Source organism: Pseudorca crassidens, chromosome 5 (genome assembly GCF_039906515.1).
Source record: "Pseudorca crassidens isolate mPseCra1 chromosome 5, mPseCra1.hap1, whole genome shotgun sequence".
NCBI lineage: Eukaryota > Metazoa > Chordata > Mammalia > Artiodactyla > Delphinidae > Pseudorca > Pseudorca crassidens.
The window spans coordinates 141015129-141029660 of NC_090300.1; the positions used below are offsets into that span (position 1 = coordinate 141015129).

General features: G+C 47.0%; 1 protein-coding gene across 1 annotated transcript in view; it reads right to left on the minus strand.

Moving 5' to 3' along the window:
• HLCS (holocarboxylase synthetase) overlaps window positions 1-13731 on the minus strand; it is a 198168-nt gene extending 184437 nt beyond the window's left edge. The window contains exons 1-2 of the mRNA XM_067739458.1: window positions 13459-13731; window positions 9096-9233 (exon numbers count right to left, since the gene is read on the minus strand). Coding sequence (XP_067595559.1) covers window positions 9096-9233; window positions 13459-13653 — 333 coding nt within the window. The 5' untranslated portion in view covers window positions 13654-13731. The remainder of the gene's footprint in view (window positions 1-9095; window positions 9234-13458) is intronic.
• Window positions 13732-14532: the final 801 nt, after the last annotated feature.

The window sequence follows — 14532 nt, forward strand, 5'->3', positions numbered from 1 at the left end:
TCCTGTAAAAGGAGCCAACAATGAAATCCTCACACCCAGGAGAGACGCAGGAGATAAAGCAAGGGGGGAAGGACAGGAAGCAGCCAGAGAACAATATATACACACGTCCCTGATCAAGTTTCTCAACTAGGCCGGCTGTTTCCTCACCTCAGTGCATTTCCTTTTTCTAGGAACGTGGTCCGTGAACCACAGACCATGCAAACTCCTCCAAGCAGCACTGCGGCCCCGATCAAAGCAAAGCCGCAGTGTCACCGGGACTCATCCAGGGTGTCTGCCATCCGCCCGGTGGCTAAAAGCAAACAGGCCACTTCCCATATGCACTTCCAACTGGAGACAAAGGGACAGAGGAAGAAAGGGGAAGTCAAGCAAAAGGCTTACTCCCCAAGATCAAAGGCAAAGAAGCCCTGGTCATCCCTAAACAAGGGGATGTCCTCTTCTCCTGTGCAGCCTGCAGAAAGCCCTTCCATGACCCGAGCTTGGGACTTGAGGCTGCAGTGACTACACTGATGTGTCCACTCCACTCAACTCACCACACACGTGCACCAGGAAGGGGATCCAGGGACCAACGGAATGGGGTTAAACTCTCTACAACAAATTGCCCTTCCCAAGGCTGCCTGCAGCAGGTGCGGAGCTGAAGTTCTGCAGCTAATCGGGCAATGGGAATCCCAACAACCAGTTAGGTGATGGTTAATCTATGTGCCAATTCAGCTAGGCCACGGTACCTGGACATTTGGCCAAACATCAGTCCAGAGGTGACTGTGAAGATATTTTTTAGATGTGGTTCACATTTAAAATGAGTCAGCTTTGAGTAGATTATCCTCTGTAATGTGGATGAGCCGCATCTAATCAGTGGAAGGCCTTACAAGGAAAAGACTGAGGTTCCCAGGGGAAGAGGGGATTCTGCCTCTAGACTGCCTTCAGACTCAAACTGCAACATCTATCTCCCCTGAGTTTCCAGCCTCCGGCCTGCCCTGCAGATTTGACACCACAATCACGTGAGCCAATTCCTTAAAATAATCTCTTTCTTTCTGTTTCTCTCCCCTGCCACTTCCTCCCTCTCTCTCCCTATATATGTACACATATATGTATATGTATGATGCATGCACGTGCACACGCACGCACACGCACGCACACACACACACACACCCTATTCTGTTTCTCAAGAGAACCCAGATAAATACAAGGTACAATCAGTTACCCTGAATAAGATCAATGTCACAGCATCGACACTGCTCATTTTCTGGCTCTTTGTTTCTCCTCTTACAAATCAGTGTAATTACATGCTAGGTTTTTAAACATCTAGTAATGAATTGAATGAAGGAGGGCTAGACACTCAGAGATGTGAAGAATCTGAAACCAGGGGAGTAAGGGGAAGAGGTTATTTCTTACTTTCAGTTATTCTCAATGCCTTTTGGGTTTGAAAACAGAAAGGATACAGGAGTACTACAAAATTCATTTTCACTCTATTATTTAAAAAGGTACTATGCCCAAAAAAAAAAAAAAAGATACTATGCCCCATGGTGCTCTTAAGAGAAGGGTGTTGGAAAATCAAGTGACAGTGTAAGGGATATGACAAGTCCACAGCAAGCAAGAGCTGAAATAATAAAGTGACCCAGGTGAGACTTAAGGTGGTTCTGCAAAACCGCAACTGACCAGAAACTCAAGAAAAAGGGTGGTCTAGGTGTTCTAATTTTCTGAATAAATGAGAGCTAATCAGAAAATAATAGAAATACCCTTGTTGTCATAACCTTTTTCTATTATGTGTGTTCTTCTTCTTCTTTTTTTTAACTTTTTTCTTTTTGGCCACGCAGCTCACAGGGTCTTAGTTCCCAGACCAGGGATCGAACCCATGCCCACTGCAATGAAAGCACAGAGTCTTAACCACTGGACTGCCAGGGAAGTCCCTATCATGTGTGTTCTTTAGATGCTCCATAAGCACCTGAGACCCAACGTGTACAGGGTACTGCACTAGCATCCCCAATTGTTCACTTTATATCCCTGCCCCACTGATGTTGGTAACCCGAGGAAGAGGAGAAGTTTTAACAGACATACCAAGTGTTCTGGTTATCCACTGCCGGTAACAAACCACCCCAACATTTAGTGGCTTACACTCATCATTTATTTTGCTCACAAATCTCAATTTGGGCAGAGCTTAACGAGGACGGCTCAACTCTGCTCCACATGGCATCAGCGAGGATGGTTCAACTGGGCCTGGACGATCCACCTCCAAGGTGGCTTCCTCACACAGCTGGCAAGCTGGAGCCGCCTGCCAGCTGGGAACTCAACTAGGACGGTCCACTGAGGGCCTCAGTTCTTCTTCATGGGAACCTTGCCACAGGGCACCTTGAGCTTCCTTACAGCATGGGAGCTAGGTTCCAAGAACCCAGGTGGAAGCTGCAAGGTTTCTTATGATCTAGCCTTGGAGGCCCCAGAATGTCTCTTCTACCACATCCTATTAGATAAACAAATCACCAAGGTCAGCCTAGATTCAAGAGAGGGGTATAAGACTCCACCTCTCAATAAGAGAAAGGAATTTGCAGCCATCTTAAATCTACTACACTGAGTTTCAGCCAGCTGTCTCACTCCTCCACTCTGTGTGAGACAGACATGCTCTTTTGGTCTGGTCCCTGCAAGGGAAAGATGTGTGGAGCAGAGCCTAGAGAAGTCGCAGCTTGAAACAGCAGCAGCAAACCTGCTCAGCCTACGTGTGACATGAGCAAAAACAAAGGTTTGTTGTTAGAAGCCACTGAAATTCTGAGGTCACCTGTTATTTCAGCAAAGCTGACTAAAACAAGGTGCAAAACTGCATTCTTTACAGGGGTCCCTCCACCAGCCCCTCCTGCCGTATTCCCTGTCTCCAGGAATGACCCACCATCCACCCCCAAATCCCTCATCATCTCATAAAAAGTTCCTACATTTGGCCCCGTCTCCCCTTCCTATTACCAATACTCTGTGAGGCTCGTCTCCGTTCCCACATGGAGTACAACATGTTCCAGGTTTGCCTCCCTCCAATCCAGTCTCCAGTCTGCCTGAATTGTGATCTTTCTAACGTACAAATCTGCTAATTCTGCTAAAAAAAAATTTTTTTAAAGGGAAAAGAAAACCAAAAAAGAATAATAGTTTTTTTAAAAAAGAAAAGAAAAAAGTTTTAGCCTACTGTCCATAGGATAAAGTCCAAATTCCTAATTAGTGCAAAGAAAACTTTTACAATCTGTGTATCCTGTGTATTTGCCATACTATTAAAGAACATTCAGTTTTGCTACACAAAAAACAAGAACAACAAACAGCATGAAGGTCATAGATATATTAAGTCAGTAACTTTTAAGACGTGCTAAAGATAGGGGAGACAAAAGGAACGTATGTGTGTTGAACATCGATAAAAGGGACAGAACAAAAGACAGTATTCCTCCTAAGCAGAAAGTCATGGATGGACCAAGTAAATCTTAAATATTAGTAAGACACAAATCATGCCACCTCCAGATTGACAGTTATGTCATCCCTAAATCAGCCACCCATTAGGGTCCCATGCATATTCTGCCTAGAAAAACAGGTAAAATGCACAGCTTCTAGCAGGTCACTAGCAAGCCACAGCTCTTCCAGGCGTACATGCCCCAAATCTCTCTAACAGAACAAGTGTGTGCCGGCCACAGGCATCCTCCATCTGCCAAGTCCCCTGTTTAACCTCAGCTCTGGTCCTTGTAACCACACCCTCGGCGGGGAAGGCAGATGCAGCAGAGAGAGACAGGATGTGTGAACACTGCCTAGCTCAGGGGTGCAGTACCGCAAAAAAAAAAAAAATTAAAAAAAACTCAGATATTACTTCCCTCCCCTGGAACATCCTTCCTGACGCCACCACATCTGGATAGACTCACCATCACCCCCATACTTGCTTTCCCAGAGCACTTTTCACAATGAACTTTTTTTTTTTTTTTTTTTTTTTGCGGCACGCGGGCCTCTCACTGTTGTGGCCTCTCCCATTGCAGAGCACAGGCTCCGGACGCGCAGGCTCAGCGGCCATGGTTCACGGGCCTAGCCGCTCCGCGGCATGTGGGATCTTCCGCGACCGGGGCACGAACCCGTGTCCCCTGCATCAGCAGGCGGACTCTCAACCACTGCGCCACCAGGGAAGCCCCACAATGAACTTTAATTGTTCCTTTCCTTAGCTGTCTTCTCCCTGACACTGTGAGCTCCTTAAGATGACCGTGACTGTCGTCTCTAAAGGCATCTTTCATCTCCATACGACATACCGCCAGCCCTAGTACACAATCTGGCACATAATAGGCACTCAGTAAACCTTGGATGGAGGAATGAATGAAGGCCTTGATAGAACAATAGGAACATGAGTGAACTTTCTGCAATAAGAGAACTGTGTAAGTTCTTTGGGTCAGAGATTCTTACAGAACAGGACTGCTAATGTAAGCACAGAAGATACTGAAAATTGAGCTGAATCTGCCACAACCCATTGGTATCTATTATGGCACTTAACAAAATAATTAGAACACAGTCTACTGTGCAATAAATATCTGTTAGTGAAAGAATGACTAAGTGAAAATAGGAATATGTGAATGCTACATTTTTTAAACTTAATTCCTGAGATTCATTCATTTGCTGTTGGGGGTGTGCAGAAAAACCACAGATGCAAGCCATCTGAGATATCCAAAGTTTCAAAAGATGTCATTTTCTGACATCTGTAAGAACGGTATTGCATCTGTAAGCATGGTATTGTACAATCCTAAAAATGGGAAAGAATGTAAGGTCTCAACAAGTTCAAAAGTCTTTCCTCCATAATGTATTTGCTGTTAAATATCTTAGGATCCTGTCAAATTCAAATCACTTTAGAGTTAGGTGAAAAATACATAGAGTCATAAGAGCCCCCAAGCTGCAAAATCCCATCAAACAATCAACCTGAATGGTAACAGCAGACCGAGAAGACAGAGACCTGTGAAATCAACTCCTTTTTAAGATCTGAAGCCCAGGGACTTCCCTGGGGCGCAGTGGTTAAGAATCTGCCTGCCAATGCAGGGGACGCGGGTTCGTGCCCTGGTCCGGGAAGATCCCACATGCCGCCGAGCAACTAAGCCCGTGCGCCACAACTACTGAGCCTGTGCTCTAGAGCTCACGAGTCACAACTACTGAGCCCACGTGCCACAGCTACTGAAGCCCGCGGACCTAGAGACCGTGCTCCGCAACAGGAGAAGCCACCGCAACGAGAAGCCCGCGCACTGCAATGAAGAGTAGCCCCCGCTCTCCGCAACTAGAGAAAGCCCTCGCGCAGCAACGAAGACCCAGTGCAGCCAGAAATAAATAAATAAAAATAAATTTATTTTTTAAAAAAAGATCTGAAGCCCCGTTTACAAAATGGAGCTCTGTGTAATAGCCAGAGTGGTCCAACATATGGCTCTAGACATCTCCAGCTCCTGGCTGCAAGACCCACCAAACCCTCTGATCACAAAAAAGATGAGTTAACTGGATAGTACCCTTGCTGGGTAGGCATCATTTTACCCCCAGAAAGTTAAGAACTAAGTAACCGCCATTAAGCGAGATCTTAATTAAATTACCCTTAGAAGGTAAATTAAATAACTGTGACAGAAATGCTAATTATCTGCCAATATCTAGCCTTTTTTTCTCCCTTGTAATAACAGAACTCCAGGTTTCTACCGAATCCATGGCTGTCTAGCTATGGACTGCATTTCTCAGCCTCCCCTGCAGCTAAGTGATGGGAGCAGAAGTGACAAGTGAAAGTTCTAGATCACAGTTTTAAAGAGGAACCTGGTTGGTCCCTACCGTCCTTCTTCGTCCCCCATTCTGAGGGCTGGGATGTGGATGAGGTTGGCAGTGGGGGGGCGAGGGGTAGCAGGAACCAGCCTCCATCAAGAGAGAGAAGAAGGATGGCAGAGGGGAGACAACAGAGCAACAAGACAGAAGGGAGCTGGGTCCCTGGATGGCCTTCCAGAGCAAGACCACGCCTTCAGAGATGAGTAAACTTCTTCTTTGAACCACTGTGGGCTGGGTATCATTTGTTACAACAGCTTAGACTGTACGTTACATAATACAGTAACTGTGCTGCTTAAGATGCTGTGTGTGGACTTCCCTGGCAGTTCAGCGGTTAAGACTCCGTGCTTCCACCGAAGGATTCGATCCCCGGTCGGGGAACTAAGATCCCACAAGCCACAAAGCATGGCCAAAACAATAAATAAATAAATAAAATATTTTAAATGCTATGTGTATAAAGATATACACTAAGTAACAACAATTTAGGAAATTAAGAGCACAGCAGTCATATTTTTGTGTTAAAAAGGAATCCATGCATATTTAATATTTTATGTAATTGCAATATTTTAGAAGTTCTGGCCCTCATTTTAAATTGAAATCTTACTAAATATATATAGCATTAGAATATATAAGAAAACTTCAAGGGCTTCCCTGGTGGCACAGTGGTTGAGAATCCGCCCGCCAATGCAGGGGACATGGGTTCGAGCCCTGGTCCAGAAAGATCCCACATGCCGCAGAGCAGCTAAGCCTGTGTGCCACAACTACTGAAGCCCGTACGCCTAGGGCCCATGCTCCGCAACAGAAGCCACCGCAATGAGAAACCCGCGCACGGCAACGAAGAGTAGCCCCCGCTCGCCACAACTAGAGAAAGCCCACACACAGCAACAAAGACCCAACGCAGCCAAAAATAAATAAATTTTTTTAAAAAAAGAAAACTTCAACCTTTAATCTGATAACTTCAGTTTTCTTATCTTTAAAAATGACAATAATGGACTTTCCTGGCAGTCCAGTGGTTAAGACTCCACGATTCCACTGAAGGGGGCATGGGTTCGATCTCTGGCTGGGGAACTAAGATCCCACATGCCACACACCACAGCCAAAAAAAAAAACAAATTACAATAATATCTTGTAGAATTGTAAGCATTACAGGTAATACATATACATGCCAAGCAGGGGCTCAATAAATTTTATCATTATTATCATAAGTATATATAAGGCTTAATAAAACAGTAGGAACCTGCAGGAGAAAACATAATGTCATAGCATAGTAGGCTACTCTCAGGCTACCTGCCAAATCCTATGCCCCCTCCCGAGCCCCAAACAAAGGAGAGTTTCCTGCTCTCCTTTACTTCACCTATCTCCTAACTCTCATTTCTATCCACCTTGAGTTGTAGTCAATTATTTCCAGTCTTATTCCTCTCTTCCTTTTTGTTCATCCAAATCCAATGTCTTTTTTTTTTTTTAATATTTATTTAATTTATTTTTGGCTGCGTCGGGTCTTAGTTGTGGTACTCAGGATCTTCGCTGAGGCACACAGGCTTCTCTAGTTGTGGTGAGCGGTTTTTCTATTTCTAGTTGTGTTGCACAGGCTCCAGGGCGCGAGGACTCTGTAGCTGTGATGCCTGGGCTCCAGCTGAGGCAGGCGAGCTCCGTAGTTGTGGCACGCGAGCTCAGTAGTTGCGGCGCGCGGGCACAGTTGCCCCGGGGCATGTGGGATCTCAGTTCCCTGACCAGGGGTTGAACCCTCGTCCCCTGCACTGTAAGGCGGATTCTTTACCAATGGACTACCAGGGAAGTCCCCAATGTAATTTCTTAAAGACAGTGTTTGTGAGATGGAGGTCCAGTGACTATGGCTTTCTGTCATCAGCAAAACCCCTCCTGGATTATCCACGCGGCAGGCAGGGAACATACGGTGGGTGAGTGAAGGCAGAAAGGACTCGTCACAGACACCCAAGCAGAAGCAGCACCCAAGGCGGATTAGGGTCAGATTTCCATGAACCTGAGAGGTGCTGGCTTTGGTCAGAAGGCATCCATGGAGAGCTTACGCCAGAGTACAAGCCCACTGGATGTGTGTCTAGAAAGATAACTGGCCATCCAGAGGAAACCGCACGGAAGGCACCCAAGATGGGATGACATCTTCACAGTTTCAACAAAAAGATAATGAAGAAGAGAATGGAATGAGGAGGGACGGAAGTGAAGGAGTAAAGCGGAGACACCTGGGGAGTGGAATGAGTAGAACTCCTAACCGAATGGCAGGAAGGATGCAGGAGGGGGTGAAAGGAAGCACAGTTTGGGGTGTTCACCTGAGATTTTCTTTTTTTCCAGCAGAGGAATATAAACAACCAGTGTGGGACACATTACTGAGTTTGAAGTGCTTTCAGAATACTTGGGGTGAAATCTCCAGGAAGTATGCGGCAATATAAATCATCTGATTTTGGAAGCAATAAGTTGTGGGGCGGGACCCTGTGACCTGGGGAGAGACTTGATTAGCGCTGCGCAATAACATACCTCAAGCCACAAAACAACTTAAAACACAGGCAGCTTTTTTCTTTTTCTTTTTTGGCTGCACCGCATTGCATGCAGGATCTTAGTTCACCAACCAGGGATCACACCCGTGCCCCCTGCAGTGTAGAGTGGAAGCACAGGGTCTTAACCACTGGACTGCCAGGGAAGTCCCAAAACACAGGTAGGTTTAAATCTAGCAGCCACATTAAAAAGATAAAAAGAGGGCTTCCCTGGTGGTGCGGTGGTTGAGAGTCCGCCTGCCGACGCAGGGGACGCGCGTTCATGCCCCGGTCCGGGAGGGTCCCGCATGCCGCGGAGCGGCTGGGCCTGTGCGTCCGGGGCCTGTGCTCCACGGTGGGAGAGGCCACAGCGGTGAGAGGCCCGTGTACCGCAAAAAAAAAAAAAAAAAAAGTTAAAAAGAAACAGGTGAAAGTAATTTTACATATATATATATGTGTATATATATATGTGTGTATATATATATGTGTGTGTGTGTGTGTGTGTGTGTATATATATATATATATATATATATATATATATATATATATATATATATATAAAATTTCCCCCCAACCCCCCAGCCATGCTACACAGCCTTCGGGATCTTAGTTCCCTGACCAGGGAGTAAACTTGGGCCCAGCAGTGAGAGAATGAGAGTGCCGAATCCTAACCACTGGGAATTCCCTACTAATATATTTTTATTTAACCCAAAATATCAGAAAAGAAAGGGAATCAATCACAAAGGCCAGGAAAGAGCACTCATAAAAATACCAAATTAGTTTTGATTATGGTACACAAATGAAAAACACGGTACTCACAGTTTCCGAAGACGACGATGGTCTCTGTAAAGTGTCACCTTGCACCCAAATGCTCTCTGTCACAAATGCTATGTGTTCTGCTTCAAGTATAAAAGGAGAAACCAGAAACAGGGCCCATTTGTTCAAGTCATCAATGGACTGGATAGAGGGAAAGAAACACAAAAAGGAAGGATTCAATATGACTTCAAACCACAACTGCTATTTATATCAACATCCAGGACAGCCCCGCCTCTGCAATTCCAGGTGGCATCTAAATAAATAAGGTCATTGGACGCTTTCCTATAGACCATATTAACCCTGCATTTTTTTGTTTAACTGTGACTGTTTAAACAGCTGCAACATCCCTCGATGTCTCATGACAGTTTTAACATCTCTAGACATTTCTTATCAAGCAATTAATTCTGAAACTTATTCCCACCATTCCTTACTGCTGAGAGCATGTAGGAACCTTGCAAATTACAACTTGGCAGCACATTTAAAGATGAGGCAGCTCAGGGACTTCCCTGGCGGTCCAGTGGTTAGGACTCCGTGCTTCCACTGCAGAGGGCACGGGTTTGATCCCTGGTCGGGGAACTAAGATCCCACATGCTGCTCAGCATGGCCAAAAAGAAAGGAAAAGATGAGGTGGCTCAGAAGTGCATGATGGTCAGCAGAAGCCTGTTCCTGACAGATGCCCGAAGGGCTATTCCTCCTTTTCCTCCAGCCATTACAGCATCAAGATTGGTTAGCAGGGACTTCCCTGGTGGTGCAGTGGTTAAGAATCCACCTGCCAATGCAGGGGACACGGGTTCGAGCCCTGGTCCTGAAGATTCCACATGCCGCGGGGCAACTACGCCCGTGCGCCACAACTACTGAGCGTGAGCTCTAGAGCCCACGAGCCACAACTACTGAGCCCACATGCCACAACCACTGAAGCCCGCGCACCTAGAACCCGTGCTCCACAACAAGAGAAGCCTCCACAATGAGAAGCCCGTGCACAGCAACTGAGTAGCTCCCGCTCACCACAACTAGAGGAAGCCCTCGCGTAGCAACGAAGACCCAACGCAACCAAAAATAATTTAATTTTTTTTTAATTAAAAAAAAAGATTGGTTAGCAGATTGGATGTGTCCATTAGTCTCTGCTCTTCTCCTGAAATTTCTCTAAAAGGACTGTACGTTAATCTACACTAAAAACAAGGCACATCCTTAGCAGAAAAAGCTGAAATTTAAGGCTGCCCCTCCGGGGCGGGGGGCTTTATCATCACCCCGCCCCCGCAAAAAAAAAAGGCATTTGGGTCAAGCTCCACAGTTGCTTATCAGTTCAAATCTGCCCTTGCTGGGAAGAACGGAAAGTATTTTCACCAGGCCTAGCAACCTGGCACAAAGCAGAAGCTTAATAAATATCTGTTGAATCAATTAATGAATGAAAATGAGGGAGAAAAAAACTCCTCCTATGGGTAAACATAATTATCAATATAATAGTTAAAAACAAAAGACAGACTGTCCACTTTACTCATAGAAAATGTGTATAGTAAACAAAAAGCTTAAAATTTCTGGTTTGTATAAACTCTCTTTGGTGATACTTACCAGTTCTTGGGGGACCTTCAATTATATAAACATACACTTTCAGTACTTATGCATATGATTTTAAGTATATAAGGTATGGAGACAGCAAGGGCAGAAGATTCAGTTCTGTAAAGTTACTCCAGCCCAGGTAGACCGACAATAGGTATGTACTGAACCAAATCACCAGCCCCACGATATCTGCAATCTTAAGTAACAGTAGCTAATCACAAATAGTCAAACTTTCCAATTGTAGGCCTTGAACATCAGAGCTTAAACTCAACAACCACTACTTCATTCGTTGAAATACTGAGTAACTATTACAGGTCAAGCTGCTTAGCTAAACAGACCCAGTTCCTAGGGAGAAAAGGATAAAAACCGGACATAATGGAAAAGAATATATATATATATATATATATATATATATATATATATATAAACTGAACCACTCTGCTATACAGCAGAAATTAGCACAACATTGTAAATCAACTACACTTCAATTTAAAAAATGAAAAAAAAAGTCACAATAAAAAAATAAAAACTGGAAATATGAAGTGCAATTTAAAGTCTATGAGCATACAGAGCTGGCTGGTCACATCTAGTCTGGAAACTCAGGGACATCTCTGTGAGACAGTGATTTCTGGGCAAAGCTCTAAGGAGGACAGCAAGTTACAAAAACCCCAAAAGCCCAAAGCGGGTTTGGCCCAGGTGTCCCTACACCCTGCTGGAGCAGTCAGCAAGGGCTGAGAGCATTAGTTACAGTTATCAAAGCTAACAGAAGCCCAATAAAGTCATGGAGATGTGCAAAAGTAAAACTGTCTCCCAAGAGAATTAAAGACATTTGCATCTCATTATTTTTTGGATGTTCATTATTTCTACTCTAATCTAAATCTCTTAGAGGTGTTTTTTTTTTAATAAATTGATTGATTGATTGATTGATTGGCTGCGTTGGGTCTTCATTGCGCACGCGGGCTTTCTCTGGTTGCAGCCAGCTGGAGGCTACTCTTCCTTGAGCTGTGTGGGCTTCTCATCAGGGTGGCCTCTCCTGTTGTAGAGCATGGGCTCTAGGCGTGGGGACTTTGGTAGTTGTGGCTTGCGGGCTCTAAAGCACAGGTTCAGTAGTTGTGGCGCATGGGCTTAGTTGCTCCGTGGCATGTGGGATCTTCCCCGATCAGGGATCGAACCCGTGTTCCCTGCATTGGCAGGCAGATTCTTAACCACTGCCCCACCAGGAAACTCCCTAGAGGTTATTTTTTAAGTAAATGAATCCAGTTTGGAAACCACTACTATAAAAAAATCCACCCCTCAATTATTCCTCATTTTATCTTTCTCAGTCAGGGTTCCTTACAAGAATTAAGCCCTCCTTCCCTCAGGAGTCCATTGTATGTAATGAATGAACACCTAGGCGATATTACATATGCACTCTCTTAGAACTTATCATATTCTGTGTTATATAGTATACCAACAAGGATGGGCATTTTTTTTAAATAAATAAATATATTTATTTATTTATTTTTGGCTGCGTTGGGTCTTTGTTGCTGCCCGCGGGCTTTTGCAGACTTTTTCTAGTTGCGCCGAGCGGGGGCTACACTTCGTCGCAGTGCGCGGGCTTCTCATTGCGGTGGCTTCTCTTGTTGTGGAGCACGGGCTCTAGGCGCGCAGGCTTCAGTAGTTGTGGCGCGCGGGCTTAGTTGCTCCTCAGCATGCGGGGTCCTCCCGGACTGGGGCTCGCACCTGTGTCCCCTGCATTGTCAGGCAGATTCTTAACCACTGCGTCACCAGGGAAGTCCCAGATGGGTATTTTTGATTTGTAGCATCAAAGTATAATCCCATGTCTAAGCATAACCTCAACAAAATATTCAAACCTGAGATAAGATTTTAATTCCCACATGGTGTATGGTTTCACACACAAAGAAAATCTCATTTTAATGCTATGAGTGATCGAACTTTCCAGAAGGAAGAGGAAAGGACAAGAAACCCATCAAAAGCAAAACACTTTTAAATGTTAATGACAAAGTGGGTGAAGTCAATGGAAATTTGCACAGAACTGCACTGTGAAGCCCATTTCTGATAGCTGAGTGGAAAGAACTATTGTTCCCATCCACAGAAAGAGAGCTGAGGTTTTGCAGTGATCAAACGACAGCCCCAGGTCACACTGTGGGTGACAGAGCCGGTTGAACTTACAGCCTTACAGCCACCAGGCTAAGTATTGGGCCAAAAGACAAGATTGTGTGCAAACCGAAACTAAAAAGATTCAGAGATAATCAGTAGGTGCCCGACTGGTAAATGACGCAGCTGACAGGAGCGGGGGACAGGGCAGTTTTTGTCACCTCGGGAACACCTGACAGAAAGCTGAGGATTTGCTGTCTTTCTCTGAAATCAGGTTCAACCAAACTCCAGCCCACAGGGTAGGCGGGAGAGGATGTCAGGAAAGAGGCTCTAGGTGGGCACTGCTCAGGTGCTAATCGACTCCGCACAGGCACACAGGCACAAGCCTACTTTGCACCGCCAAGAGCCAGGCGACCATACGCTCGCGCCGGCACCCCGTGGAGAGGAGACCAGATCGCCTGTCACAGTTTCGGTCTCATCCAGGCTTCCATGGGCATCGCGTGCAGTGTAGCCCCGGAGCCTGCCGCTCCCCAGACCCCACGCTCGCGACCTCCCGGCGGCGCAGAGGGTGCCCCCAGGCTGCACAGCCCATGGCGGAGCGCGGGGTCCCGGGGGCGCTTCCGGCACCGGGCAGACCCCGAGGCCGCGCCCCCGCCCCGCCCCGCCCGGCCCCGCCTTCCGCGCCCCCCGGCGCCCGCGCTCGCCCGCCCACCTGGCTCTCGCCGACGCAGAAGACGCGGCCGCCGCGGCTCAGGCACACGCGGGCGCCCCGGGGCTGCGCAGTCGCGCGGCAGAAGGTGAAGGAGCAGCGCGAGGCCCGCAGCTGCTGCACCGTGGTGCGCACTAGCGCGGCGGGCCCGTGCCCCCAGCGCGCCCACAGGTACAGGTAGCACAGCGTGATGAGCATGGCCGGCCGGCCGGCGGCGGAGCGCGAGCCCGGGACGCTCGCACCACCGGCCGGCCCGCCAGAGCGCTCGGCCCCGCCCTCCCGCCGGCCGGAAGAGGCTGCGCCGCCGGGGAGAGGCCGCGCCGGCTGGAGAAGGCCGCGGGGTGGCGGGGGAGGGGGACGTTTGTATGGAGGGAGATGGGAGGCCTGGACTGGAGGGAGGGGTGTGGGGAAGGGAGGTGATGGAGGGAGAAGAGAGGCCGTGCCCGGGGAGGTGAGTGGGAGGGCATCAGGGGAGGCCACTCAGGGTGGAGGGTGGAGGTAACGGGATGGAGGGAGAAGGCGGGCGGTGAGGTAGGTTGGGGACCTGGGGGGTAAGCCCGGTAGCCCGCTTAAGCCAGAGTCTGGCCTCCTTTGCTTGAGGGGTGGGAGGCGAAATGAGGAAGGGGCTGTGTATGTGTTTATAACGTCAGCAGCCGACATTAACCAGCCAGCACCGTACCAGGAGCCAAAGTGTGCTGATACACACAACTGCTGCCCAGTCCAAGTGGGAAGATGAGGTGAGGCTGTTTTTATTAGGTTATACCAGGCCTTCATGCAAAAAGGACTTTAAGATAAATGACATAAATTCATACAGTGCAATAATAAGTTTATTTCTGGACTCTTAAAGTAAGGACAGGAAACAAGCTGAAGACAGAGGAGCACTGAAAAGGCGGCCTGGTGCTCTTGAATACGCGGGTCACCAGTTTCACTGTGATATCCTAAGATCAGTAGAGAAAGTGAAACAGGATTCAGTGTTCTTGTCCCCTGAGAGAGGCATCATGATTCCTCATGCTGACAGAGGTTTCTCCCCGGAACCTCATTTTTTTTTAAAGGCAGTAGGTAAAGAACAGGGTCCTC